Source organism: Tetrao urogallus, assembly GCF_951394365.1.
Source record: "Tetrao urogallus genome assembly, chromosome: 18".
In the NCBI taxonomy this organism is placed as follows: domain Eukaryota; kingdom Metazoa; phylum Chordata; class Aves; order Galliformes; family Phasianidae; genus Tetrao; species Tetrao urogallus.
Window position 1 is genome coordinate 10,103,272 of NC_136831.1, and position 23,982 is coordinate 10,127,253.

A 23,982-nucleotide genomic window follows, 5' to 3' on the forward strand; every position below is an offset into this window, starting at 1 on the left:
TCTTATTTTATTGAAGTCTTGAGAAGTCACCTGTTCCTGGATTTTTTCAGTATTTATTTGGGAGCTTTGTCCAGCTATGGCAATTCCAATTTCAGTGCATGAATTTTGTTTCATACAAGTCAGAACTTTGAAGATGAGACTATTTGGATATTGTACTCGTGAATGACAAAAGTCTAAACAAACTGAATTACAGCAGAGTGTTAAAAGGTCATAGATCCTGCCCTTTTCTTTCTGCTGGCAACTTCAGTAGCAAAATTCATTAATTTCCACTGCCTTCCTATTACAATTATAGTTAATAAGTAAATGCCCCATAGGTTCAATGTTTTTCAAGACTGTAGGTCTTTTATACTACATGTTTATAGAAGTGTTTCTTTGTCTTTAAACAAAATGCTTCACCTTTATTTCAACTGCTGGTAATGATGTCTTAAAATAAAACTTGCTCAGCAACTTCACTCATCTTACAGACATGATGTTCTTAAAGCCCCAAGCCTACAATTGTTAAAGGTGATCAGATACAGCTCTTCTAGACGTCTGAACACATAGACTTCATCAGTTATGAGCTCTTGTTTCCTAAGTCAACCTAAGTCAATCAAATCTTCCATTAGGACACGTTAGATACTCCATATAGTACAGGTTGAAGAAAAAGTCACAGTCAGTCTCCCAGTCTTACAGAATATATCTAAATGATCTGTGCCACATTACTTCTCCCCATTAGAATATTCTGCTAAGGTGCCTTCAGTGAAGAGCAGCCATGGCTTCTTCAGATGCTGAGATGGCTGTCTTTGGAGAGGCAGCTCCCTACCTCCGAAAGTCAGAGAAGGAAAGAATCGAGGCCCAGAACAAGCCTTTTGATGCCAAGTCATCTGTCTTTGTGGCCCATCCAAAGGAATCCTTTGTGAAAGGGACAATCCAAAGCAGGGAAACAGGGAAGGTCACTGTCAAGACTGAAGCTGGAGAGGTGAGAAAAAAGCAAGCTTCAGATCAGCATTTAATCTTCACTCTGAGCTTTTAGCTGACATAGGCAGATCTTTCACTTCCTTTACAGACTCTGACTGTGAAGGAAGATCAGGTCTTCGCCATGAACCCTCCCAAGTACGATAAAATTGAGGACATGGCCATGATGACCCACCTCCACGAACCCGCTGTGCTGTACAACCTCAAAGAGCGTTATGCAGCCTGGATGATCTACGTAAGTACCAGCAGCTCTCTTCCTTGGCTGGTAGCTGGGGAGGACTGCTGTGCCAGGCTGAGTGGAAGCCAACGTGCCGTGTCCCTTCCTTGCAGACCTACTCGGGCCTCTTCTGTGTCACTGTCAACCCCTACAAGTGGCTGCCGGTGTACAACCCGGAGGTGGTGTTGGCCTACCGAGGCAAAAAGCGCCAGGAGGCCCCTCCACACATCTTCTCCATCTCTGACAACGCCTATCAGTTCATGCTGACTGGTGAGTGCCTGATCTCCTTCAAAGCAGTCTGAACTGAAGAGCCCCATTGCTCTTACTGGAGTATGTTAAAAGCCAGTGAAAACATCATGGAGCTGTGTGACAGAAATTGATCAAGTTAAGGAGGAACTGATTTCAAGCAAATGGTACCAGAAGCATGCACAGCACTGTGTATTATTTCTAGCATATCATACCAAATACTACAGTCTCTCAATGCAGAAATAACAGTGGACTCATAACTTACTTTTTTGCAATGACTGAATTCAGCACATTATTATTCCATACAGAGTTTTACTTTGAACAGAGGTAGGCAGCTTGATCAGACTCCCGTGTATGAGAAGTATGAGAATGTATGTGAAGGGCAAGAAGATACACAGTTTGTGTGAGGACCATGTGCCTGTTACAGTTGTATGTGTCCATTTGAGCTTATACTTGCCACTTGGGATATGGAAGGAAACCTATTATTTACGTCTGGGAATTAATGCTTGGATTTTCTGACGAAGCTCCAACTTACGCTTTCAGTCAGCTCACTGCTACACAGAAGAACAGCTAACATTGGACTTCCTAGGGTTTTCACTGTCTTCCGTCCCTGCAGTTCCTGCAGATTTCAGTTCATATTTGTCTCCTAGATTTTGTGTTTCTTGTTATTCATGAGCAGTAGGAAAAGCTTTTTTATCTCTGTCTTTTCACAGACCGTGAGAATCAGTCGATCCTGATCACGTAAGTATGCTCCTGCCCGGGTCCCTGCGGGGCTGCCCTGTGCCACGGGACCTTCTTCCTGACCTCACGCTCTCTGCTTCTCTGTTTGGCTCAACAGCGGAGAATCCGGTGCAGGGAAGACTGTGAACACGAAACGTGTCATCCAGTACTTTGCAACAATTGCAGCTAGTGGAGAGAAGAAGAAGGAGGAGCAGTCTGGCAAAATGCAGGTACATTAAGAGATACTGGCTTGAATCAATGTTTTTTCTGTTCTAGCATGAATTTTAGAAAATAATAATTATCCAGTAATAATTGTTATCCTGTAGGGAACGCTTGAGGATCAAATCATCAGTGCCAACCCTCTGCTGGAGGCCTTTGGAAATGCCAAGACTGTGAGGAATGACAACTCCTCACGCTTTGTACGTCGCTACTGCCCTTACAGTAATGATGGGGCGAGTGATATTCTTAAATAAGGAGTCGTCCGAAGAAGCCATCCAGGCTGAAATGCTCCTCTGTTTCTTCAACAGGGTAAATTCATCAGAATCCATTTTGGGGCCACAGGCAAACTGGCTTCTGCTGACATTGAAACTTGTAAGAGACCCTCCTGGCCTGTTCAAATTCCTTCCCAAATTCCCATCTCCATGTCCCATCTTGTACCTGACTCTTTTCTCCTTCCTTGACAGATCTGCTGGAAAAGTCCAGAGTTACTTTCCAGCTCAAGGCAGAAAGAAGCTACCACATTTTTTATCAGGTCACCTCCAACAAGAAGCCAGAGCTAATTGGTAGGAGACATCACTGAGCTTTTTGGAGGCACATTACAGAGCAATAGTTGATAACTTTATGAAAAGAATGAAATGTAATCTGTGAACATCCATTTGTTTTCAGAAATGCTCCTTATTACCACCAACCCGTATGACTACCCTTTTGTGAGTCAAGGTGAGATCACTGTCCCCAGCATTGATGACAAGGAGGAGCTGATGGCTACAGATGTGAGTAGTGCATAAAACAGGTCAATTGTTATAAGTCATGCATCATATTCAGACAAATATTTCACTATACTGAATCTATTACCAGAGTGCCATTGACATCCTGGGCTTCACTGCTGATGAGAAGACTGCCATCTACAAGCTGACAGGGGCTGTCATGCATTATGGGAACTTGAAGTTTAAGCAGAAACAGCGAGAGGAGCAGGCGGAGCCAGATGGCACAGAAGGTATTGTTAAACTCAGTAGCTAATGGTCCTTTGAGCCACTCTGTGTCTTAGCCAAAGTTGGGCTTTAGAATCCCAAGGAAAACAGTAAGTCAGAAGCAGTCCCTTCTCCACCCATTGTATCAGTTTCTCTGATGTAAAATCTCTGGATTTGTCTATTGTATCCCAAATTAACAATTTAAACTGTCCTGTGTACACTGCCAGGAAGCCAGGAGCTGTGGATGTCTTTTCTGAAATGTTATTGCTCATACTTTTGTTGGACATAGCTTATAACCCTTGTGGAACAGTAAAGTGGTTCAGCCCTAACAAAATGGGTGGTCACGTTCCTTTTCTCCCTCACCTGTCAGATGCTCAGGGAACTCTGTTGTGAAAGGTGCATTTGTTTCCACTCTGTTGGGGTAGGATCTTGAAACCATGTCTCCAAATTTCTCAGTGATGGCTCCTTCTTGCCAAAGGACTGGGCAGAAGGTGGGAAGTACCGCAGTCGCATCTGAGAAAGGACAGAATCCAATGAGTTTCACTCCTGAGACATGTGCATACCACAAAACTGTTCAGCTTTCAGTTTTGTAAAATTTTAACAAAGCATCATTACATTTTGCATGCCTCAATGAAGAACTTCAAACATAAGTTCTTTCAAAAAGCTCAACACGCATAATGGTTTTGATGTCACTGAGACTCTTTCTGCAGTGCTTGGAGAAGACTTCAAGATACAAAATGTTAGTAATGCTGAATTCTTCTTTTCCATCTCGCTTTGCCATTTAGTGGCTGACAAGGCTGCCTACCTGATGGGCCTGAATTCAGCTGATATGCTCAAGGCACTGTGCTACCCTCGAGTCAAAGTTGGGAATGAGTATGTGACCAAAGGTCAAACTGTGCAGCAGGTTAGAAACGCAGTCACCTGAAACCATGCTTTGAATTAAAACCTCTTTGATTCTTCTCTGCTGCGTATGGTAAATGCAAACATCTGCCTTTGCTTTAGGTGCACAATGCTGTAGGTGCTCTGGCAAAGGCTGTCTATGAGAGGATGTTCCTGTGGATGGTTGTTCGCATCAACCAGCAGCTGGACACCAAGCAGCCCAGGCAGTACTTTATTGGTGTCCTGGACATCGCTGGCTTTGAGATCTTTGATGTGAGTAACAAAGATTTGTAAGAGCTGCTTGGAAGTCACAACTGGGTGTTATGACAACTTTAACATCCATATTATCATCACATAATTTATTGTAATTGTTTGGAACTTGATGAACTTTAAGGTCCTTTCCTAGCTACTCTATGAGTGTATGGTCCTATTTGCCTTTTTTTTTCTTCCTATAAAGTAGATTTGACCCTTAAAAGGGTTTTTTCATGACTATAGGCTCATTATCAAGAGGTAAAAACTCAAAAGAGCAGAATGGTTCGAACAGAAAAATTCTTTCGTTTAAATGATCAAAGACAGCATAAGAGATACAGGTCATGATACAAATAACCTTTTTTCTATAGCGTGGCCTCAGATGAGGAATGAAGTATATTCTACCTTCTCAGATTTATCAAGGATTAAAATATTGTTACAAACAACGATTTTTAAGCATTTCTCAATTTTGCTACATAGACTTAAAGCTGAATTAAGAAATACGCAGGCACAACGAAACCAATACTGCCGCTTTCTGTATTTTTAAAGGATGAGGTTTTGCAGTTACTATTGCATCTTGCAAATATGAATCTTTATCATTTTACTCCCAGTTCAACAGCTTTGAGCAGCTGTGCATCAACTTCACCAATGAGAAACTGCAACAGTTTTTCAACCACCACATGTTTGTGCTGGAGCAAGAGGAGTACAAGAAGGAAGGCATTGAATGGACATTCATTGACTTTGGGATGGACCTGGCTGCCTGCATTGAGCTCATTGAGAAGGTATGAGCATAGGAATTTTACAATTACTAGAGCTCAGTTTTCAAAGGAATCTTCCATGTTCATAAGCAAATATTTAGATCTTGTTGTTCAAAAATATATTGCTGTTTAGTTTATTTCATCTGCAGGTGAAACATTAAAGCTGTGTCACACAGCTTTATGGCAGCAGGTTTGCACTGATCTCTTCTGAAGTGCTAAAAGGTTGTTAAATTCTCAATCAATATGTTTTCTCAAAACAGCTAGAATAAGTTCCCAGTTGAGCTTCCACCTCACCTCTCAGCTCCGACAGACTTGTGCTCCCACAGCAATACAGCTGTATCTTTGTAAAATAAACTCAGAGATGGAGATGCATAATTGATAGCAAGCAGTTGCACTTACATGTACATCCTTTGACTTAGAATAAGAAAGCAATCACATTAGATACAGGATGCAGTGTTCAGTGGCTGACAGGATGATAAGAAATTAGAATCACAGAATTTCAGAGTGCAAAGGATCTGTGAGATCACTTAATCTAACCCCCTTGGTCACATAAGGGTCAACTAGAACAGGTTTCTGAGGACCACAAAGCTCTGTTTTGAATATCTCAAGTGATAAACTTGGATAACGATAACCTGTTTCAACAATTGACCATCCTCTTATTTTGTGTGTGTTCCACCTTGTCAGGTCACTGGGAAGCATAAGTGCCCTGAAAACTGAATTGCTGATTTTCTCTCCCATGTATTTTTCCCAGCCCATGGGCATCTTCTCCATCCTGGAAGAGGAGTGCATGTTCCCCAAGGCAACTGACACCTCTTTCAAGAACAAGCTCTATGACCAGCATCTGGGCAAGTCCAGCAACTTCCAGAAGCCCAAGCCTACCAAAGGAAAGGTTGAGGCCCACTTCTCCCTCATACACTATGCTGGAACAGTGGACTACAACATCACTGGTTGGCTTGAGAAGAACAAGGACCCCCTGAACGAAACTGTCATTGGGTTGTACCAGAAATCTTCACTGAAAACTTTGGCCTTACTGTTTGCCAACTATGGGGGAGCAGAAGCAGGTCAGCTCTTTGAAACATGTATTTTCACCAGTTTACAAAGTAGAAAAAGTATCATAAAAGGTAAAAACAAAAATATGAAATCTCTTATATTTATTTCTCCATTCTGCAGACGCTAGTGGTGGAGGCAAGAAAGGTGGCAAGAAGAAGGGTTCTTCTTTCCAGACTGTCTCAGCTCTTTTCCGGGTACAATACAGAGTTCAATATTTTTTCCTAAGATGAGGAGGAAATTCACTACCTAAAATAGTTTTTCCCCTTCCCCCCCCACCCTCTTGCTTGTGATAAAAAAGAAGCCCTGAAGTTCTTGGGCCATGCTTTGATAGGAGTAAACCCACTGTAACTTAATTCTGCTCTTCCACTGAATGCACAAATTTTCTTTTCATCCACTTTTCACAAGACAGTGTCTTCAGATGGAACAACATTATACAGGAAACTTTTAAGAAACATCTAAAATATGCATATTTCCTTCAAGTGCCCTCCTCTAGCTTCAGAAACTTTGATTGCCCTGTAACAATATTCTTTCTGCCTGCTGCTTTCCTTCAGTCATATATCTAATATTTTTTTCATGATTAATGGATCAGCCTCTTAAGGTTGAAATACCATCACACCTTGGGATGTGGATTTTTAAGATGTTATATACTTGACAGTTATTTTCTCATAACCAACTCTTGCTGCCTGTCAGCACCATATAGATCTAAACTCTCCTCGAGGCTATTTATTATATTCATCCTTCATTTAGTGTTCCCTTCTTAATATAAATTAGTTCCTTCTACAGAAAGATGTTGAGACTGTTTTTTTGGAAACATGCCCTGGAGGTACCTGCCTCCCTCCACTAATTATACACAATAATCATTTACAAAAACTTACTCAGATATTAGTTACAAACCAACAGTGCGATTCATCTCACCTCATTCTCATCTCACAAGTGAAAGATGCAACCTAGACATATAATACTCAGCTTGTTGTTTTTGTTCTATGTAGTGTGATCCACTTTAAATGTATACTGTAGTATACTTCAAACTGGCTCACAGAGCTATCTGTATATCTCTTCTGGTACACATAATGGAAGATGGGTATCATTTCTACTGAACGCATTCCACTAGATTCAGAGAAATGTCACAAAATTGTATGTTTGAGAGTACAGTATCTCCTACAGACAAAACAGACAAATTTTCTACATTAAGTGAATAATCATATATGAAAACTCAGAAAAACTGGTGCAGGTGGTGTCAGCTCAGGATTCTGCAAGCTAATGTTTGTTTGATAATGTTATCTCATTACAGAGGGCTTGATGCTTACAGTGAGATTCTATTTGCTAATATAAACTTTTGTTGATGATTCTCCCAGGAGAACTTAAACAAGCTGATGACCAATCTGAGAAGCACCCACCCCCATTTTGTACGCTGTATTATCCCAAATGAAACAAAAACGCCTGGTAAGAGACTCACTCACAGACAACCTTCAGTATCTCTTCTCTGCTGTACTACAGAATACAGCACTCATTTGTACTCTGAATTGCTAGGTGCCATGGAGCATGAGCTGGTTCTGCACCAGCTAAGGTGTAACGGCGTGCTGGAAGGGATCAGAATTTGCAGGAAAGGATTCCCCAACAGAGTCCTGTATGCAGATTTTAAACAGAGGTCAGACTGTGTTCAATTCCTGGATTTTGTCCATCTTGAGCTTACAAAATTTAAACCTCACCTCTGGTGACAAAAGCATTCTCTTAGCATTTACATCTAGCAGTGGAGTTATGTTGTCTTTCTTGCAGGTAACTGATCACAACAACAGACCTGTTTATATTACCATTTTGTCCCCCAGATACAAAGTACTAAATGCAAGTGCTATTCCAGAGGGACAGTTCATTGACAGCAAGAAGGCTTGTGAGAAACTTCTTGGATCGATTGATATAGATCACACTCAGTATAAATTTGGTCACACCAAGGTACCAGAAGTGTTTGTTTAAAGTACTATGTGTTTTTTGTTTTGTAAAGCTTGAGGGTGATACTGAGATTATTCAGATAGCATGGGAAATCATTCATTGATGGAGAATGATTCTAATTAAGGGTTCCTAATTGAAGACAAAGTTGTAGAATAGAAGAATCAAGAATTAATAAGAACAATGGAATAAGATCTTATAGTTTTTCGTGTACTGTAATATGACTATAATAGCCAGACCAGCATGACTGAAGATATTAAAGAGGAACTCACATGGTAACTACACATATTCTTTGTGTTTTTGCTCTTTCTCTTAACTTCTGTGATATCTGCCATGGAGGAACTGGTTACTTGGCTACAGTGACCAATAAGCACATACACTGCACTTATTTTCGTTTTATGATCTAAGGTGTTCTTCAAAGCTGGGCTGGTTGGCCTTCTGGAGGAGATGAGGGATGAGAAACTGGCACAACTCATCACTCGCACACAGGCCAGGTGCAGGGGCTTCCTGATGAGAGTGGAGTACCAGAAAATGGTGGAGAGGAGGTAGACATTTCTTTGAATTAGGTTTACTGGGTTTGATATATTGTGTCATCCAAGTCTAAACTGCCAATATTTATTTGACTTACCTTTCAGAGAGTCCATCTTCTGCATCCAGTACAACATTCGTGCATTCATGAATGTCAAGCACTGGCCCTGGATGAAGCTGTTCTTCAAGATCAAGCCCCTGCTGAAGAGTGCAGAGTCTGAGAAGGAGATGGCAAACATGAAACAAGAGTTTGAGAAGACCAAGGAAGAGCTTGCAAAGTCTGAGGCAAAGAGAAAGGAGCTGGAGGAGAAAATGGTGAAGCTGGTGCAGGAGAAAAATGACCTGCAGCTCCAAGTACAGGCTGTGAGTTTATCATTCACTTATCACAGAGAAAATAAGTTTGCATGTTCAGATTTTTCTTCATCAAACAGAAGGTCAGATTACAGAATACCACAAGTCAGAAATTTGGAGATTTATCGATCATTTGTGTGCAGGCTGTGAGTAATACCAGTGTGACTGATTCTAACTGACTGTGAACTTAAGGCTGACTACATTTTCAAAACACACATAGGAATTACAATTTAATGTAATTAAGTTGTACTTCACTAAGTGCTACAGTGAAAAACAGAACTAGCTATGGTAAGAACTGTCAGAAGGCTACAGTCATGGCATTTCAAGACCACATGGATACCAGAGGTTGAGACATTTCACAAAATCATAGAACAGCACATCCTGAGTAAGAAGGAACCCAAGAATGATTTGGTCCAACTCCCAGGTTAACACAGGATTTCCTCAAATTCAAAGCAAGTTTCTGAGAGCATCAACAAAACAATTCTTGAATACTGACAGGTTCAGTTCCATGACCTGGGGAGCCTGCTCCAGAGCCCAACCGCCCTAGTGGTGAAGAACCTTTTCCTAATATCCAATCTCCTGATGCAGCTTCATGCTGTTTCATCAGGGACTACTGCTGGTCACCAGTTCTGTGGTGTTGGCTGAGACCATTAGCACTTACATTCAGTTGAACTGCATCAGAGCAATTAAGAAATTTTACTTTTAGTATTATATTTTTGTTCTTCTATTTATGTTTTCCAACCTCTCCAAAACAGAGAATGTCTATCCTTATAAATACATGACTTTAGGGAATACAAAAGAAGGCATTTCTTCTTTCTGTATCCCAATTAAACAAGATAATTTCTTCCTTTCCAATGTAGGTGGAGTTCATCTCACCCTCTAAAAGTACTCAGAAGCACTAGATAAAATTACACGGTACATCTATGAGGTTTTAATCCTGTGATTTATTTAATCCTGTGCATGTGCTCACTGCTGCCTCATGGCCAGCTTCTCGCCCACCAGGACCCCAAGTCCTTCTGCACAGGGCTGCTCTCAAGCACATCTTCCCCCAGTCTGTATCAATACTTGGCATTGCCCCCACCCAATGGCAGCACCCTGCGCTTGGCCTTGTTGAACCTCATTTGGTTCTCATAGGCCCACTTCTCCAGCTTGTCCAGGTTCCTCTGGATGGCTTCCCTTCCCTCCAGTGTATCAATGGCACTGCTCAGCTTGGTGTCATCTGCAAATGCATAGTCCAAATGACTCAATTTCTGACAGCTACTGGATGTGACAAGAGTACTGCAGACAAAAAGCTGAAACTGATGGATACTGAGTGTTTTTTGAGAAGTCGTGAAAATCTAAAGCAGAAACAGTTGCTCTAAAAAGCCAGTAGGGTAAAAAGGAGAAATAAAAAATAGTATGAATGTGAGCGTCACTTTGGTATTTGTATGTATGTCTTGGCATATGATTATCACTCAGCATTTGTAAATGCTTGTAATTAGAAGAGAGATTATTCATATAATTAAACCCACATTTACACACTCTGTTAATTATTATGGGTTAAGATACATATACACATGTATATGTGTTTTAATACTCAGCTCTTCCTGTAGATAAGAAAGGGTTTTGTTTGGCATTAGCTTTCAAATCCAGATGTATTAAAAGGAACAATCTAAAATAAATTAAAAATTGTCTCTATTTCTCCTGGAATATAAAACAAACATTTAACTAAAAAATTGCTAGTAAGGAATCTAAATTTATGAAGCGGAGAGTCACACTATTCGCCCAAAGGGCATATCTGAAAAAAAAGCATTTCCCCTCAGGAAGCTGATGCATTGGCTGATGCTGAAGAAAGATGTGACCAGCTCATCAAAACCAAAATCCAGCTGGAAGCCAAAGTAAAGGAGGTGACAGAACGAGCTGAGGATGAGGAGGAAATTAATGCTGAGTTGACAGCCAAGAAGAGGAAACTGGAGGATGAATGCTCAGAGCTGAAGAAAGATATAGATGACCTAGAGTTAACGTTGGCCAAGGTTGAGAAGGAAAAGCATGCCACTGAGAACAAGGTATGAGGCAGAAGTTGTCACTGTGGAAAGAATTCTGCTTTGATACACAGTATGAAATTGTAAACAACGTTTTTTATATACATTTACTTTCCACTTGTCAAAGGTGAAAAACCTCACAGAGGAGATGGCAGCCCTGGATGAGACCATTGTGAAGCTGACAAAAGAGAAGAAAGCCCTCCAAGAGGCCCATCAGCAGACACTGGATGACCTGCAGGCTGAAGAGGACAAAGTCAATACGCTGACCAAAGCTAAAACCAAGCTGGAGCAGCAAGTGGACGATGTAAGCAAAATGCATATAGCCATTACAGGACAGTTGTGGAGATAAATATGGCTGGCAGAGCACTGATGATCCCATTCTATTTAGCTGGAAGGGTCCCTGGAGCAAGAGAAGAAGCTGCGCATGGACCTTGAGAGAGCAAAGAGGAAACTTGAAGGAGACCTGAAGTTGGCCCATGATAGCATAATGGATCTGGAAAATGATAAGCAGCAGCTGGATGAGAAACTGAAGAAGTAAGTGAGGTTGTGGGACACCTGAGTGCTGGGGATTTGGGAGTTTTGTTCAGGCACTAACATCATTTGCTTTGTGCAAAAGGAAAGACTTTGAAATCAGCCAAATCCAGAGCAAAATTGAGGATGAACAACTTCTGGGCATGCAGTTACAGAAGAAAATTAAAGAGTTGCAGGCAAGTCTCTGGTTCTTTTCCTCTATCACACAGACTGAGGTCAGGTGTGAAGGGTTGAAGGATATGGGTGTGAAGGGTTCCTGATGCTCCCCAGGCCCGTATTGAGGAACTGGAGGAGGAAATCGAGGCAGAGCGAACCTCTCGGGCCAAAGCAGAGAAGCACCGAGCTGACCTCTCCAGGGAGCTGGAGGAGATCAGTGAGCGCCTGGAGGAAGCAGGAGGGGCTACGGCAGCTCAGATTGAGATGAACAAGAAGCGTGAGGCAGAATTTCAGAAGATGCGCCGTGACCTGGAAGAGGCCACGCTGCAGCACGAAGCCACGGCTGCCGCCCTGCGGAAGAAGCATGCGGACAGCACAGCGGAGCTTGGGGAGCAGATCGACAACCTGCAACGAGTCAAGCAGAAGCTGGAGAAGGAGAAGAGTGAGCTGAAGATGGAGATTGATGACTTGGCCAGCAACATGGAGTCTGTCTCCAAAGCCAAGGTACAGGATACTTTTATTAGCACTTTCTCAACAGTATATTTATATTCAATCTTACCTTGCTTCAACATTGTCAGCTGTATTTTCTCAGAATAGAACAGATAAAACCCTAATTAATGCACATTGTCGCTAAATATGTAAAGTGTATCTTCTGGCCACTTTTTCCTTCTGTAAATAAAATGGAGCCTGGTATTCACTCTGTTTTCTTATGTATGTTTGATAATTAGGCAAACCTGGAGAAGATGTGCCGCACTTTGGAAGACCAACTGAGTGAATTTAAAACAAAGGACGAGCAGAATCTGCGCATGATCAGTGATCTCAGTGCTCAAAGAGCTCGCCTGCAAACAGAATCTGGTTAGACACCTCAGCTCTAGCTTGGAAATAATATATTAACCTTAAGGGCATAATTTAATTTAAGATTGGCTGCTGAAATATTTTCTGACTAAAAACATTTTCCAGGTGAATACGCACGCCAGGCGGAGGAAAAAGATGGTTTAATTTCTCAGCTGTCCAGAGGGAAACAGGCCTTTACACAACAGATTGAAGAACTAAAGCGGCAACTAGAAGAAGAGATAAAGGTGAAGACCATTCATGGTTTCCATGCAAATCCAACAGTTCAAAAAGTGATCTACTTAAGAGTACTTAATAAATGACTAGAACATGCAGTCCAGGCCCTGTCAGTGCAGACTCCCAGCTTTCTATAGAGTACTGAGATTTGGCTTCATTTTTTTCATGCTGTGCATAAATCACTGTTTCTCTTGGGAGAAAATACAGTGTCCAGGTGATAGTAAGAGGAGATTTCCCAGAATACCATAATTCCTTATTGCAATAATTTAATTCCTAGGCCAAGAACGCCCTCGCCCACAGCTTGCAGTCTGCCCGCCACGACTGTGACTTGCTCCGGGAACAATATGAGGAGGAGCAGGAAGCCAAGGGTGAGCTGCAGCGTGCCCTGTCCAAGGCCAACAGCGAAGTGGCCCAGTGGAGAACCAAATATGAGACGGACGCTATTCAGCGCACAGAGGAGCTGGAGGAGGCCAAGTATGTGGAGGGGAAGGCTGGTAGAAAGTAGTGGAAATTTGAAGAAATCTCTGAGATACTGAAGGGCAAAAGACAAATAGCAGTTTGGAGAGGAGTGATAAGAAGGGAAATTTGTGCTGTTGAGATGGTGGTTTCAAAAGGACAAATAGGCAATGTGATAGAATGCAAGACAAAGGCAGTGTATGATGTATGCAGTGAGATGAGGAATTGAGGAATTTCTAGACTTGAGGAAAGGAAAAGGGAATAAAGTTGTGGAGACGCTCTGCATTAGGTGCATCTGGGGAGTACACTGCGAAGTGCCTAAGTACGGTAGTGAAAAAGACAGAAAAATCTCCACTTTGCTCCCAAAGTCTGAGCTGTGCTTACAACCTTCCAGGAAGAAGCTGGCACAGCGCCTGCAGGAGGCAGAGGAACATGTTGAAGCCGTGAATGCCAAATGTGCTTCCCTGGAAAAGACAAAGCAGAGGCTGCAGAATGAGGTGGAGGACCTGATGATTGACGTGGAGCGAGCAAATGCTGCCTGCGCAGCTCTGGACAAGAAGCAGAAGAACTTTGACAAGGTATTCTGGGCTCCAGGCCTGTGTTTCCTGGGCACACAATGATTGTCGCATCCGAACTCACGATCTGTTTTTCCTCAGATCCTGGCGGAGTGGAAGCAGAAGTACGAGGAAACGCAGGCTGAGCTGGAGGCCTCCCAGAAGGAGTCTCGCTCCCTCAGCACAGAGCTGTTCAAGATGAAGAATGCCTATGAGGAGTCCCTGGACCACCTGGAAACGCTGAAGCGTGAGAACAAGAACTTGCAGCGTAAGTCGCTCAGCCTTTCCTGCTGGCAGGGCTTTCTCAGAAGCTTTCCTGCCCACCTCTCCACCTGGGTTTGTGCCTGCAGTGATGGGAGCAGACCTGTTATGCTGGGGTCACAGGGCCTTTCCCTCTATGCTCTATACCTGACCATGTGAATGTTCGTTCTTCTCTACAGAGGAGATTTCTGACCTCACGGAGCAGATTGCAGAGGGAGGAAAGGCGATTCATGAGCTGGAGAAAGTCAAGAAGCAGATTGAGCAGGAGAAGTCTGAAATCCAGGCTGCCTTGGAGGAAGCTGAGGTACATGCTCATAATAACCGGCATCCACACTAAAAATATCAGCAGGGAGGAAATCTGTCTAAGAAAGGCATGGTTGTCCTCTGTTCTGGCTACAGGGCATACCTACCTCAGATTTCCTGAGATATTCTGTATTCAGCTAGAAAGTAAGAAGTCGTTTTACTTATATGATAAATGATGACAATTATTTGTCCAGGCCTCCCTGGAACATGAAGAGGGGAAGATCCTGCGTCTCCAACTGGAGCTCAACCAGGTCAAGTCTGAGATTGACAGGAAGATAGCAGAGAAAGATGAGGAAATTGACCAGCTGAAGAGAAACCACCTCAGAATTGTGGAGTCCTTGCAGAGCAGCCTGGATGCTGAGATCAGGAGCAGGAATGAAGCCCTGCGGCTGAAGAAGAAGATGGAGGGAGACCTGAATGAAATGGAGATCCAGCTGAGCCATGCCAACCGTGTTGCTGCAGAGGCACAAAAGAACCTGAGAAACACGCAGACAGTGTTGAAGGTCTGTTCAGCAAAATACACATAAGGGAATGTCTTCCCTGACATTTTAGTCACCTTGGGTTTGCTGTGCCCCTTGTCGTTTCTCTCGTCTCTTCTACAGGATACCCAGATACACTTGGACGATGCTCTCAGGACTCAGGAGGACTTGAAAGAGCAGGTGGCCATGGTGGAGCGCAGAGCAAACCTGCTGCAGGCTGAGATTGAGGAGCTACGGGCAGCCCTGGAGCAGACGGAGCGCTCGAGGAAAGTGGCTGAGCAGGAGCTTCTGGATGCAAGTGAGCGTGTGCAGCTCCTCCATACCCAGGTGAGGCCTTGATGCTCCAACGAGTTGTGTAGGCACTGTTACAGTGGCAGGAAATAGTGGTGCCAACAATGAGAACATGGTCACAGTCCATCAGCTTAGCCCACCACTGAAATTGTGTAAACAGCCATTTCACAAAGAATTCCACATTTAAAACGCAAAGGTTGAAGAGTAAAGAATTGGTTTAGACTGTAGCTGGTGTATTCCAGGTCTCAGAGTACAAGTCTTGCAATCTCTATTTGTACAGAACACCAGCTTGATCAACACCAAGAAGAAACTAGAAACAGACATTGCCCAAATTCAGAGTGAAATGGAGGATACCATCCAGGAAGCCCGCAATGCTGAAGAGAAGGCCAAGAAGGCCATCACCGATGTGAGTCGTGGCCCTTTCACTGCTGACGGCCGACACATTTCTCCCAAGAAGTCTCTGACTCCAAACTGGCTTTGTTGCTTTGCCTCTCCAGGCGGCCATGATGGCAGAAGAGCTGAAGAAGGAGCAGGACACCAGTGCCCACCTGGAGAGGATGAAGAAGAACCTGGACCAGACAGTGAAGGACCTGCAGCTCCGTCTGGATGAGGCAGAGCAGCTGGCCCTGAAGGGAGGCAAGAAACAAATCCAGAAGCTGGAGGCCAGAGTGCGTAGGACTGGTATTTGTGCAAGTGTGTGCAATGCCAGGTCAGAGATAGCAGGGAAGCTCCAAAATGGGCTTTTCATTGCAGGTGCGGGAGCTGGAAGGGGAGGTTGATGCTGAGCAGAAGCGCAGTGCTGAAGCTGTGAAGGGTGTGCGCAAGTACGAGAGGAGGGTGAAGGAGCTGACCTACCAGGTAAGGCTGATGGCATCTTTGTGTTGACATAGCATTCTATAGGAAGCCACTGCATTTCTCTATGAACTCCAAGAGGAAATGTCATTTTGTGGTGTGGGGAAAATAATTTCTCTCTCATTCCTGCTTACTGTCTGCTTTAGTCTGAGGAAGACCGGAAGAATATTCTTAGACTCCAGGATCTGGTGGACAAACTGCAGATGAAGGTGAAATCCTACAAGAGGCAATCTGAGGAGGCTGTAAGTATCACTCTGAGTAGTGCTAAGAGTGCTCTTCAAGGAAAAGAATATGAAAGATTTGGGAAGTTTGATTTGTCAATTGTGGTGGGCTTCAAGTTCTTTGACACATTTATTGATCCACTTTGCCTTTCAGGACAAAAGTAATGAGATGATAAAAAGGAAACAGGCCAAATGCACTTAAATTGTTCTGGAGTATATAATGGAAATGTTTCTAAAATGCATTTCTTAGCAATAATATTAAGTGCACAATATATTAAGAATTTTTCTAAAGAAAATGTTTTTGATCTATTGAGTTTTAAATAAGCGTCTTAAGATAAATGCTTGTGATCCTTTGAAATTCAAAGAACTTGGTAATCATTTGGAAAGACAGGAGCTGGGCTCTTCACGACCAACTCCTTGTCCCTGTACAGGAGGAGCTGTCCAATGTCAACCTCTCCAAGTTCCGCAAGATCCAGCACGAGCTGGAGGAAGCCGAGGAGCGGGCTGACATTGCAGAGTCACAGGTCAACAAGCTCCGAGCAAAGAGCCGGGAGTTCCATAGGAGGATTGAAGAGGAAGAGTGAGGATGTCATGAGGCAGCAAAGCAGCCTGAGGAGTGCACAAAATGTGTCACTTTCTTTTGCAATGTCTTTGTAACCATGTCAGTGTCTAGAGAATAAAAACCATAGATTAATATACATAAGCACTACAAACAGTGGCTTCCTTGTTGTTGTTGTTATCTCCTTTTTGATCTTTTTCCTTTCGTTTTCCTGAATTAGCTTAGGATATTACTGATGCAGCTACATACATTGTTTTCAGTCTCCTTGCACTACTCTTGCCCTCATATATTCTTAATGCTTCTCCTACTGTCCTGTCAGCACAGCTTACGTGCCATGTGAGTGGCAAGAGAGAGCGATCCCTTCCCTTTTTTCCTTCCCTGCTATGGATTGCAATCATGGCAATCACAGATCCTAAACTCTGGTCTCTAACTAAGCTGTCAGATGGCGCAGTGTATCACACCGTGAAGGACAGACAGTTCCTCAGCAGAAACAATTTCCTGCAGACACCAAAATTAGTGCACTGTCATGACACTTTGATGGTGCCTCTAAACTGTGCATTTTCTCTTACTTTAGATTCTCTGAGCTGATGCCATCTATTTGTGGTTTCCCTCCAATGTGGCAGAAGGCTGAGCCCTGCCTGGGGCCACCTACCGAAAGGAAGCCCCCTCAGGGCTGATTTTCCACACGTTGCATAGAAGAACGCACCTCCTCAGCCCATCACCTGAATGTCAGCCTTGTCAGCTCTTGCACAACTGGCTGCGTGCAGCACAGCCTCAGGCAAGGGAAAAGAAGAAAGCTGATAGGTGTTTTACTCCCAGATAGATGGACTTTCGTTTTGGCCTACACAAAGGCTGAGCTGACAGTATTCTAGGGTCTCAGAAGGGAAGGAGGAAATTGACAAATGTTTTTCCTTCCATTCAGACCCTGAGGTGGCACGCGAGACAGGTATCACCCTGGTCTCCTGCCCTCCATGAGCTGTCTTGGCTGAAGTCTTTTGACACACTGCCTTTGGTTGAGGTGAAAGTCACATGGAGTGCATCACTGTATGTCAAAAGCATGTGCAAAGATATCAGCCTAAATGCGTATTTAACTGGCAGATATATACTTCCTAGTATTTTCTCTCCCTTACTTTCAGGAAGACCACATGGACCTGGAAGATTCTCTCGGAAAGAACAAAGGCCACAGGGCTGAGCATACAATGAATCATAACCAGGTTAGTGGTAACTGAGGTCCGTGAATTTAGTGATTCTTTATGTCATTTAAATTTGCACAATTACACCCAGTGTAGCAGCATTTCCCCTGGCTGAAATGTTCGCCATTCACTCCACGCTGCAGGAGCTCTTGGTGCAGACTGATGTGGAGTGGATGAGGAGCCATTAGCAGTTGCTGAGGCGCAGCTGGCACTGAAGGGAAGTAAGAAGCCCATGTAAGAACAGAGAACAGAGGATGTGTTGCTGAAATTTTGTGAGAGTCTGTGGGTTTCCCACTCTGAATATTGTACAAGACCTGCTATTCAAAAGTTGAAGTTGGTCCTCCATGATGTACCAAGCCTAGCAGGGCAGCAAGGATGGGAGTGGGGCTAGTGCTATGGGCTGAAGGGAAATGACTGTGCAGAAAATGACTGTGCCCAAAGCTGAGACAGGTAGCCTCTGAGTGCTTTCAACCTTGATTTGCATACAATGTTTTAAATGGAAAGCTTGTGAGTGGAGCTTCTTGGGTGTCACGGGAAGTGATAAGGACAGTCTCTCGGTCTAAGCTTTGCTAGTCCATGCCAACAGCTCTACCTTCAAACAGACACACTGCTGTGAAGTTGCTCCACAGCTGCATATCTATGACAGTATTATCTACCCTACCTGGCTTCCAGGTGCAACCTCAAGAACCTCATGCATTTTCATCCCTTTCATCCAACTTCCTTGCCTGACAGTGTGCACAGCTCTGCCGCAATAACCACGACCTCTGTGGTCAGCACTGAATATCCAAACTCACCTATAATCAGTGCTCCCTTTGGGTGGCTCTAGAATCCTTGACCACACACATCTCACACCTGCAGGTTTCTCCAAAGCTGCCAATGAGGCTGAATAGAATTTAGATGTCGTAGCATCTAGTGAGCATCCCCATTAACTGTAATGGCAGAGCAAACCTGTACAAACATAAACCTCTAAGACTCTTTGAAATTCTACACTGCAGACCCTGAACTGCTATTGGCTCCACTGTAGAAGCGCAAGGATACATCATCACATTAAAAGAAAGCAAGGCAGCCACAAAGACAGCCAAAGGGAAGAGATAAGGCAGCAGCTCTGAAGAAGAATAAGCAGGCTCCTGGACAAACTGGTAAGTGTGGCGTTTGAAAATAGTTGGCCTGTACAAAGCAAAACATTACAACAAGCACTGATATGAAAGGGAAGGTAACTCTCTGAAGATGAAGCAGCTATCAAGTTGTAAGTCTAACTGCGTCTCCTCTGATCACAGTGTGCACCTGCACAAAGTTACCTGCCGACGCTCCCAGATCCTAAACTCTGGTCTCTAACTAAGCTGTCAGATGGCGCAGTGTATCACACCGTGAAGGACAGACAGTTCCTCAGCAGAAACAATTTCCTGCAGACACCAAAATTAGTGCACTGTCATGACACTTTGATGGTGCCTCTAAACTGTGCATTTTCTCTTACTTTAGATTCTCTGAGCTGATGCCATCTATTTGTGGTTTCCCTCCAATGTGGCAGAAGGCTGAGCCCTGCCTGGGGCCACCTACCGAAAGGAAGCCCCCTCAGGGCTGATTTTCCACACGTTGCATAGAAGAACGCACCTCCTCAGCCCATCACCTGAATGTCAGCCTTGTCAGCTCTTGCACAACTGGCTGCGTGCAGCACAGCCTCAGGCAAGGGAAAAGAAGAAAGCTGATGGGTGTTTTACTCCCAGATAGATGGACTTATGGCCTACATAAAGGCTGAGCTGACAACATTGTGGAGAGTCTGAGGTTGTAGGGGAAGGGAGAAATTGACAAATACTTTTTATACAAAGGAAAATGTTACAACAAGCACTGATATGAAAGGGAAGGTAATTCACTGAAGATGAAGCAGCTATGAAATCAAGAGCCTGTGTCTGTTCTCCTCTGACCTATCACAATATTTACCTGCACAAAGTTACCTGCCGACGCTCCCAGGGATGCGGTCAAAACAAAGCAGGCAGAGGAGTGCCTGAGTCTGGGACAGGCGGGCCTGAGGCCTGCCCTCGCGTCCCCAGCGAATTCTCAGCTCCCTCCTGGCTCCCATCTCCTGGGCTCTCAGGTCCCACCGCGTCGCCCAGCAGCTTCACAAGCGTCATCCCCAGAAGCGCTGACAGGCTGCGGGGCTTGTGCACAGAGCTCTGCACTTGCCTGTGCCAGGAGGATGGCTGTCATTTGTCTCCCTTCAATCCTCAGCGCCCAAAGCTCAAAATAACCCCCCTCGCAAGGCTCCTGCGTGGGGCCGGGCCTGCTGCTGTAGATGATACGCCTCCATGAATAGCACTCGAAGACATTCCTCAGCGGGTAGCTTGCCTTCTATATCTCACTGCGGCGTGCTGCCATGCAGGAGCTGGACAACTGTGCTGTGTCCTAAGATGGCAGATGCTATTCTTGTCCCAGAAAGTCTTGCTCCGTCCGGCACAGCTCCTTTCTCAGCTGAAATGTGAACAGTCAGAAGCCGGCCGGAGGGGCCCCTCTGAAGCCAGTGGAACGGCAGTGTGTGAACGTGGCCCCTGGGTGCTTGCCCTGCTCTGCTGGGGATGTGCTGTGCCACCAGGAGCACGGCTGCTGCACAGCTGCTGTTGGTGTTCAGCTTGGGGTGCGTGTGGTGGGGGTGATCACCTCTCCTGGGTATCAACAAATGAAAAAGATGAGCTGTTGCCCTCAGAGTTCACAGCTGCTTCTCCTTGCAGCCTCAGTGGGTGAGGGACAAGTCAGAGCTCACTCTCAGCTTCAGAGGCTCGCAGAAAGTTCAGCCCCCACAGGCAATCAGGCAGAGGAAGTCAAGGCCCAGAGGCATCAGCTGGGAGAGTGGCTGCGCCTGTCCCCTCGTCCCCTGGCCCGTTTCATCCCCATGAGTTTTCTTTCCCCTCAGCCTCGGGCTCCAGCAGCTCCTGTCAGTCACGGGGAGCTCACGCAGGCAGCCCTGCTCTATTTGTGCTCCGGGCACAAGTTGCCAGCAGGTGGCAGAACGGAGCCGCTGAGGCGGTCCCTCCTTCGGGTGCCGTGTGTGCTACAGCCAGCAGCCAGCTCTCAGGAAAGCTGAGCGCTTCTAAACCTGGTGAAACTACCTGGCCCAGATGTTATCACCAAACGCGATCAAATGGGTTGAAATCTTACTAGATTTGTCTCCCAACTTTTTGTATCCACTGGACCAGGACAAAGACAGGTTGTCTGGACCAAAAAAGCCTTGAAATTCAATAGTCATTAATTGATAAATAAGAGACTGAGCTGACATGAACAGGCACTTGTTCCTGTGCAAGGCCTCATTTGCATTGGGCCCTCTGCTGAGAAAAGACACCAATGGGTTCTTTGAAGCATGCGACTATTGGAAGGCCAGTACGAGGCATTAACCGCTCTGCCAGCTCCACCACGCGCCTGACTGATCCTTAGGGGAGAGCGACTGTAGCAACTCTTCTGCTAGCTCTGCTCTGGCTGGACCTTTACTGTGCAGGGCTCTACAGGAGAGGCTGGGACTCTGGAACCCTGTCACAGCGGGAAGAAATCCTGACTCTCATCTCCCTCCTCAGCCTCTCCCGTCCTGAAGCTTCATCTTGCAGAGAGTGCCCTGCGAGGTGTGAGAAAAATAGCATGTAAGGTTCTCTTTTCTCTCTGAGATCTGTGAGCAGGACCCTGGGAGACAGCTGCTTTGAGCAGCAGTCACTCACAGGCACTGGACCACAGGCTGTCTCCCTCTAGCAAGAAAAGTGGCACCACAGGAGACTGCCAGTGGGGCAGAAGCAGGTGCTGAGGACCCGACACCTACATTATATGGTTTCCAGGGATAGGTGTGTGAAGGTCCCAGGACACTAATGGCAGTTTGACATGGGAGCACAGCAGAAGTGTCCATGATGCACAGCTGTACTTTAATTAAAAGTTATTACCAGCGTGAGTCTGGAATAGACCTTTGTCCATACGGACTGAAGTCCCTAGGATAAAATTCACTATAGCCAGCAAAGAGCAAAGAGCAAATGAAAGAGCGAAGAGCAAATGAAAGACATTCTTTCATATCATTCTTTTGCATTTAAAAGCAGAGATGTTCACTTTCACACTTGGAAACGATGTAACACATGAGATGCCATTTTCACCACACAGAGAATATTATGATTACTTGGATGGTGACCATGACACTGTGGAGTTTTAGATCCTCATAGCAGTAAGGAGGGCGCAGAAGAAGCTCACAACTGGGCTTCAGGAGATTAGATGTTGGCTTCTTCAGGGACCTGCTTGGTACAGTACTGTGGGATAAAGCCCTGGAGGGAAGAGGGACCCAAGAAAGCTGGATAATATTCTAGGATCACTTCATCCAAGCGCAGGAGTGATGCATCCCAACAAAGAGAAGTTGGGCAAAAGCACCAGGATGTCTGTAGGGATGAAGGAGATACTCCTGGACAAAGTCAAACATGAAAAGGAAACCTCCAGAATATGGAAGCAAGGATAGGTAGCTTGGGATTAACAGAGAGACACTCAGTGATCAGGTTAGGAAAACTGAGGCACTGATAGAACTGAATCTGGCAAGAGATTTAAAGGGCAACAACAAAGGCTTCTAAAAGTGTGTCAGTAATAAAAGGCAGATTAGGGAAAATGTGGGCACTCTTCATAAGGAAACAGGAGACCTGATCATCCATGATATGGGGAAGGCTGAGGTACCTAATGACTTTTTTGCCTCAGTCTTCACCACTCATCTCACGGAATTGAAATGCAGAGACTGGGAGAATGAAGAACTGCCCACTGTAGAAGATGATCAGGAGCAAGATGGTTTAAGCAATATGAATGTGCACAAATCCATGGGAACAGATGAGATGTATCTGAGAGTCCTGAAGAAACTGGTGGATAAAACTGCTAAACTACTGTCCATCAAATCTGAGATTTCATGGCAGTCTGATGAAGTTCCCACTGGCTGGAAAAGTGGGAAAAAAATAAATTTAAAAAGGAAAGAAAGAAGAGATAGCTTCAGGAACTTTAGCTCAGTCTGACTCATCTCTGTGCCTGGCAAGATTGTGGAATAGGTCCTCCTGAAAAGTATGCTAAAGCACATGGAAAAAAAAAAGAAGACATGACTACTGGCAGCCAACCCATCTTCACTAAGGGCAAATAATGTTTGACAAATTTGGTGTCTGTCTACAATAGAATTACAGTGTTGGCAAATAAAGGAAGAGCAATGGACGTCGTTTACCTGCACTTGTGTGACACATTTGACACTGGAAGACACGGAATCCTTATCTGCAAATTGGAGAGACATAGCTTTGACGGTTGGACTGCTTGGTGGACAAGGAATTGTCTGGGTGGTCACTCTGAAAGAGCTGCAGTCAATGGCTCTATGTCCAGGTAGGAGGCAATGAAAAGTGGTATTCCTCGGGGGTTGGTGCTGGTATTGACACTGTTTAACATCTTTGCTGGGGATGTGGACAGTGGGATTGAGTTCATCCTCAGCTAGTTGGTAGATGACATTCTGCTAAGAGGTGTAGTTCACACAGCAGGGGGGGAATGCCACACGGAGTGAATATTTGCTTTTCTCAGGAGCGGATTATTTGATGATTGCATAGAACACTTTTGAAAAATGTTTTTTGAGAGAGAAAATTTTCCAGTAGTGTAGGAAGGAGATGGAATTGCAAGTAAAAAGATGATTTATGAAGGGTTATAGACTGATGTTTGTTGTTAAATCAAGATATAAGAAAAGTAAAGACTGTGTATGGGAGTACAGAAATAATTTTCTAAAATGAAAAATAATTAAAGGTTGTAGGTGGTTCTATGATCAAAAGTATAACTGTTTAATTTGCATTAAATATGATGTGGAGTAAAGATTTATGAAATATTTGAATGAGAAATGAGAGTAGCTATAGTCTAGCATGATCTCCTTCGGCCTATGATTTGAATGGTTAGATAAGCATCTGGCAAGGGCTGCCTAGATAGTAAATTATATG

General features: G+C 44.3%; 1 protein-coding gene across 2 annotated transcripts; it reads left to right on the forward strand.

The window, feature by feature from the left end:
• Positions 1–751: 751 nt before the first annotated feature.
• LOC306953314 (myosin heavy chain, skeletal muscle, adult-like) lies at positions 752–16,860 on the forward strand (the record flags this gene model as incomplete). 2 transcript variants are annotated; one of them, XM_079544206.1, is made up of 38 exons in its annotated part: positions 752–958; positions 1,046–1,189; positions 1,285–1,441; positions 2,131–2,158; positions 2,256–2,367; positions 2,464–2,556; positions 2,665–2,728; positions 2,821–2,919; positions 3,023–3,126; positions 3,212–3,350; positions 4,110–4,228; positions 4,327–4,476; positions 5,064–5,234; positions 5,962–6,289; positions 6,381–6,454; positions 7,616–7,703; positions 7,791–7,908; positions 8,087–8,210; positions 8,613–8,749; positions 8,840–9,095; positions 10,886–11,128; positions 11,232–11,408; positions 11,493–11,638; positions 11,721–11,811; positions 11,906–12,295; positions 12,520–12,646; positions 12,752–12,870; positions 13,137–13,333; positions 13,710–13,893; positions 13,972–14,137; positions 14,310–14,434; positions 14,628–14,936; positions 15,036–15,239; positions 15,484–15,609; positions 15,701–15,871; positions 15,957–16,061; positions 16,202–16,297; positions 16,708–16,860. In XM_079544206.1, the coding sequence occupies 38 exons, from the start codon at positions 752–754 to the stop codon at positions 16,858–16,860; spliced, it is 5,841 nt and encodes a 1,946-aa protein (XP_079400332.1). The 2 variants fall into 2 exon arrangements, with proteins under 2 accessions (XP_079400332.1, XP_079400333.1); XM_079544207.1 differs by having other exon boundaries at positions 5,962–6,271.
• Positions 16,861–23,982: the final 7,122 nt, after the last annotated feature.